Source organism: Salvelinus namaycush, chromosome 18 (assembly GCF_016432855.1).
Source record: "Salvelinus namaycush isolate Seneca chromosome 18, SaNama_1.0, whole genome shotgun sequence".
Taxonomy (NCBI): Eukaryota; Metazoa; Chordata; class Actinopteri; order Salmoniformes; family Salmonidae; genus Salvelinus; species Salvelinus namaycush.
The window spans coordinates 28,759,718-28,765,531 of record NC_052324.1 but is presented as its reverse complement, the minus strand read 5'-3'; the positions used below and the strand labels follow the sequence as shown (position 1 = coordinate 28,765,531).

Here is a 5,814-nt window from a genome sequence, read left to right as displayed (position 1 = left end):
CTGACATGTGAATGCGCTGGAAACTGGTAACATGATGGGAAACTAGTAAAAATGTAACTGTAGGAATGTAAATGCAAGTGAGTTTAAAGTATAATGTATTGCCTGAGGCTTTGTGGAATTCATTCTGTCAGTATTTCAAAGTTCTTTATCAAAACACCCGGGAAACGTTTTACACCTGGGGAGAGTTTCACTAAGACAGGTAGTTTTTTGTATCTCTAAGAATAGCAACCATTTCATAGCAATCTTTAAAACACAATTCAACCATAAACGCTTGAAATGAAGACAGACCATTTGATATGTGCAAACCCCAATAATGCAGTCATATCACAGAACATATTTTTTGAAAAAGTTGTATATTTATTAAATACTTCACTTTTGTACACAATAAGTTATTTTTTTCCAATGTCTAACAGTGTAATGGCTCTTCTTGTATGATCAACATCATTCTCCCCCTCCTTCACAGTAAAACAGCCATGTCCATCTGTCCTCACAGAGAATGAATCACAGTTTGAAGTTAGCTAGTGTTTCTCCCCACACACAGCCTCCCCTCCCTCTGCAGAAGTGCTGTGTACATTACAGTCCTCTAGTGTAGGGTGTCCCAAACTCGGTCCTGGGGCCACTTTGTTTTTTGCCCTAGCATTACACAGCTGATTCAAATAATCAAAGCTTGATGATGAATTGGTTATTTGAATCAGCTGTGTAGTGCTAGGACAAAAAAACAAAACGTGCTCCCAGGGGAGGCCCCAGGATCAGGTTTGAAGCATACATCAGCCCTTATGGTTCTACTTTCATTAGAAAAATAACAATAACATAACAGTTTTATGTGGGTCCAGCCCAGTGTTACTGTCCTCTTCACTTCCACACTCTTCCTCAAAAACAGATGGTTTTCACATTCGTACCTCCATCCCCTCATCATAACATAACATCAAATCATCTTATCCTCCGATTATCAACATACACATCAGCCCTTTTCTGTTCAAAGTCCTTGTGCTCAATACACTGTCCTTTCCAGAGCCTCTCCATCCAGATTCAGCTGCACCTCTGCTGATAGATTGGCAAAGGTTACCAATCAGTAGTCCATTGCTTTACACAGGTCCGACCCCATTCACTGTCCCACCACCTGCCGCTGCTACCTGGTTCAGTTTCAGCGCTGCAGTAGCATGTTGATGTCTGTCCGGCTGTATAAACGGTTCCCCGCGTGGTGCTGCTTCCTGGTTCAGTTGCAGCGCTGCAGCAGCATGTTGAGTGAGTACTCCATGCGTTGGCGCAGGTCTGCGGGGCAGCCGGAGGTGAGCAGGGAGCTCAGTCTGAAGGTGGAGGACACACGCTCCTCGTTGATGTATGTCAGCATGTACTCCTCCCTCTGGGTGCACAGGATGATCTTGGTGTGGTCGTGGTAGAAGTTGACCTGTTAGAGAAAGATATATATGGTTTAATAAAGTACTGAAAATACAACAAATAGCATAATACCAACATTACTGTAGATTGTCTCATATTTGACCCCCCTGGGAAACTGATGAACAGTGTGCCTGAAATGTGGAATAAGTACATTTGGGTTCTTATCTGAAAATATATCTATGAGTCTATAGAAGACAATAACTGATTTGAATATTTAGCTGATGTATGTGTTATGCATTTACATTAAGTGTTCTGTGGATTTACCATAGCTGCACTGTGTCATGTGTTTCTTGGTTGAGAGTAATATTTTGGCTGTGATGATGTGTGCGTTTACCTGAAACGTGCCGTCGTTGAAGAGCATCATGAGGGCACGGTCAGACTTGAGCCACTGCAGCAGGTAGAGTCTGGGCATGTGCGTGTCTGGCTGGCTCACCAGGTCTCCACCCTACACAGCAAACACAGGAACAGGTTTACTCATTAGACTGAGAGAAGACTAGGAAAAAGGAAAGAGGAGGAGGAGAAAAAAGACGACAGAGGGAGAGAGCAGTACAGGAAAGGAGAGGGGGCAGGAAAGGAGAGTGGAGTGGAGGATAGGAAAGGAGGATTTTTGGGGGAAATGGTAACAGTAGGAAGAAATTACTGAGAGGATAGATAGAATAGAGAGATTGTCAAAGATAGGATCATCAGGAAAGGAAAAGAGGAATAGAGGATGAGAGGAGAGGCTAGAGGCTAGACTTACATCCATCAGGTTCTCTTCCATGTAGTGGGCAAAGTACTTGAGGACGGTCACCTGACCTACAAAGTGCTCAGGCACGTCAGATGTGGAGAACACAGAGCACTGACCCAACTCGGCATAGTAGTGGACAGTCCTACAGATAGAGAGAAGAGACAGAGGGAAAAGAGGGTTAGCAACCAAAATAAACACTTGCAGGTTTCTGAAGGACAAGATGCATGCCAAACAGATGTATTTATCAGTATGACATCAAAAAGACCTTCTCTGTCGCTTACTTTTTGTTGACTTTTACATCTGAAGCCGGCAATACTTTCCACTTCTGTTTATTTACACCCATCAAGCACTTTGATGTTCAATTTGACAGCTGAATGTTAAAACCCATAGAGCCTAAACAATCTCCAACTAAGGTATGAGTGATGTGTTGTGTAATAAAGAGAACAGAGTACGCACTTCTTGTCTGCGAGGAGGCTCATGTGTGTCCCGTTGTTGAACAGAACGCCCACTATGTGGTCTGAGAGCTGGTAGCCAAAGCCATACTTGTTGGAGTAGTCCACCCACTTAGTGACCCACTGCAGGTTACTGCACTCTGTCCCTTTGGGGATGTCATCCGCTAGAGACAGAAAGGTAGTTGTGATTAAAACACAATTCAACCATATGCAATAACAAAGGGAGTCCCACTTTATCATATTAAGTTACATTGATGTTGGAATCATTTCTTTACATGGTAGTAAGTACTACAGTATAATTACATTGTACCTGCCTTATATCAACAAAATCATGTCTCATCTCCAGGAATATAAGTGCATTAGGCTTACCTTTGGGCATGTTTTCCAGGCATCCTCTGAGAACGCTGGTGATTGTCTCAGCCACACTGCCAGTGGTGCTGTCCTCAAGACATTCGCTACTGCTGCTGCAGCTACCCAGACTGCCCCTGACAATAAGCCGGATGGTGTCTCGCGTCGTCGGGGGCAGGCCCTCTGTTGCCGGGGCGACAGGCCTCCCATTAGATGGTGACGGTGGCCTTCCATCCTGAGGTGAGGAGAAAGAGGGATGGGTTAAATAACATGGCCTCACACTTTCCTTTATCATGATTCTGTATTTCCTCATAGAATTGCTTTTCCATAATCTGACTTTTCACTACTCCCCTAACTTCACTTTCTATTTGATTTCATCATGACTATCATGGTCAAATAGAGAGTGATGAGCTTCTCACCTCAGTCATCTGTTTGCTCTGCTGCTGCTGGCTGATAACCGTCTTCTTCAGGTCATGTCGAAGCTTGTAGATCTCCTCTTCCTCTTTGGTGAGTTTATCTACCAGAGACAACACACAGTCAGCAAATATTCTGGATGGCCTCACTCTGCAGCCTCTCATTCATACCAGATGTGTGATTAGATAGTAAATATGCCAAAAACGCTCATGATACATCAGTGGATTTACGACACCACAGCTTTAATCACCACTTGTTAATTATCACATTTGAACTGATTTAATAATTGGTGACATTGGCTAAGGCTGTCTTATGAGGAGAATGATTGATATACTCACTCAGAGTCTCGTAGTATTTGACCTTGTCTCTCTTCCCGCCGAAGAGGGCAGCCGCAGCCTTCTTGAAGAAGCTCTTGGCAGGGCTGGAGACGTGGAACTCTGGAGCGGAGTGGCAGCAACTAGCAGGAAGACGCTCTGGCACAAAACCCTGGAAGGACGGAGAGAGGGGGAGAGCGAGATGTTAGGAGAATGAAAAAGTGCAGATAGACGAATAATCATATCATAAGTAGGAAACAGAATGTTAAAACAAAATGTGATTTGCAGTCTCATGCTCCATACGGTACAGAGAGAGCAAGAGAGAGAGGCTGAGTGAGGGCTCGCTAACTCACCTGTGAGAAGAAATCATGGCGCAGTATGTGGTCCAGGTGAGGTCGGTCCTCCGGGGCCTTGGCCAGGAGGCTGGAGATGAGCTGTTTGGCCTGGGGCGACAGGGAGGAGGGCAGGGAGTAACGCGCCTCCCGGATACACCTGTACGTCTCCTTCAGATTGGTGGTCTCGAACGGGGGTCTGCCCAGGAGCATGGTGTACCTGGAGAACGGAGGGGAGATTTAGTTGGTGACTGGTTGTCATAACAGTGTATTTACATATGGAATGGAATTTTACAGAGCCGTCTATTGACAAAAAACTCTAAATAAAATAGAATGTACTCACATGACACAACCCAGGGCCCAGACGTCTGATTCACAGCCGTGGCCCTGCTTGTTGAGCACCTCAGGGGACAGGTAGTTGGGTGTCCCACAGATGGTCTTCCTCCTGTTACCAGCAGGCTCTAGCTTGGCAGCCAGCCCAAAGTCTCCCACCTTCAGCTCCATCGACTCACTCACAAAGAAGTTACCTAGGAGGGGAGAAGAAGATTACAAATATTATACCATTTACTGAGTCATCAATAACATAAATTGGTTGGTTTACAGATTGACAGGTGAAGGTTGCAGGTTTGAATCCCTCTGCACAGTGCTTGGCAAAGCCAATTGAATGATAACGACTCTGGCTTCTATTGTGTCTCTTGCCATAGATGCTTACCAAGTTTGAGGTCTCTGTGTAGGATATCTTGTTCATGCAGGTACTTCAGCCCTGAGACGATCTGACGGAGGTAGTATCGCACTTCAGGCTCTGTGAGCACTTTGCGTGCCTTCAGGATATGTGCCAAAGACTGTACAAAGATAACATGGGAATAAATATTAGATCAGTCAAGGCAGTCTATGGAAAATAAGAACATCTCTTTCACATTAGCCAGAGATGGTATTATTTTTTGTTTCCCCATTTTATGTCTGCTGCCCAGTAAGGGCTGTAGTTTTGAGGTGCTGCTACTGTATGCAGGAATTTCTCAGTCCAGTTCAGTAATAAAGGCTTAGTATTCAAGTGTAGCAGTTAACACTCACTCTTCTACTGCAGTATTCCAGGAGGATGTAGATGTTATCTTTATCCTCGAAATGATGGTAAAAGTGCACGATGTGTTTATGGTGGAGAACTCTGTGTAGCTCGATTTCCCTATCAATCTATGGAGAAGATATATCATAGTGATTATTAAAAGCAATTAATTAACCAAAAGTCCTGGACATTCAGTTTCAATCTATATAGACATTATAATACATGATGAATAGTGGTGCGCGCTCTTACCTTTTCCCGTTGGTGCGGTTTGGAGACGCGCGTGTGGGGAATAATTTTCGCTGCATAAACTTTACTCGTGGACAGGTCGGTCATCTCATAGCACTTGGCGAAACCTCCCTGAAAATAAAATAACACAATCATATTGATAAGCATATTTACCAGGTTCCTTTAAAGTGTCCATGCTTTGGAATAACAGTGTACTATTCCCAAAGTAGACAGTTATAAAGAACAGTTTATCTTTGCGTAATTTGCGTGTTTCTGTAATTCACTGATGGCTACCTTTCCCAGAACTTTCCCACGGCAGTAACATTTCCCGGTGGCAGGATCCGTGATAATCTTCGACATCTCTGCAGGTGCATGACCGTGGTCCTCAGTTCTCTTTCTCCGCAGTTCACAGGAACCGGGTTGGTTGGGCTCGTACATCCTGTTGCTATTCGTCGGCTGTTGAGAGATATTCCTCAGTAATTCCATAGCGAGGTGATGACTTCGTTGCTCGTACTCTGAATGCAGTCAAGAGTGCTTGGGTTTA

The 5,814-nt window shown here is 44.4% G+C and overlaps 1 protein-coding gene across 1 annotated transcript; it reads right to left on the bottom strand.

Moving 5' to 3' along the window:
• Positions 1-334: 334 nt before the first annotated feature.
• plk2b (polo-like kinase 2b (Drosophila)) lies at positions 335-5,814 on the bottom strand. Its single transcript, XM_039013633.1, has 13 exons — positions 5,565-5,814; positions 5,295-5,402; positions 5,057-5,173; positions 4,698-4,827; positions 4,329-4,512; positions 4,007-4,205; positions 3,678-3,825; positions 3,345-3,442; positions 2,947-3,160; positions 2,582-2,741; positions 2,138-2,267; positions 1,733-1,843; positions 335-1,408 (listed from the first exon to the last, which is right to left on the bottom strand). The coding sequence occupies exons 1-13, from the start codon at positions 5,754-5,756 to the stop codon at positions 1,217-1,219; spliced, it is 1,983 nt and encodes a 660-aa protein (XP_038869561.1). The 5' UTR covers positions 5,757-5,814; the 3' UTR covers positions 335-1,216.

What these genes read in the sequence shown, in the direction of transcription:
- plk2b (XM_039013633.1), bottom strand. Translation starts at nt 5,756, where the DNA reads ATGGAATTACTGAGGAATATCTCTCAACAGCCGACGAATAGCAACAGG. An exon ending in TGGGCCCTGGGTTGTGTCAT is followed by an intron (nt 4,206 to 4,328) that starts GTGAGTACATTC and finishes TCCGTTCTCCAG; the next exon opens with GTACACCATGCTCCTGGGCA. An exon ending in TCAACGACGGCACGTTTCAG is followed by an intron (nt 1,409 to 1,732) that starts GTAAACGCACAC and finishes TTTCTCTAACAG; the next exon opens with GTCAACTTCTACCACGACCA.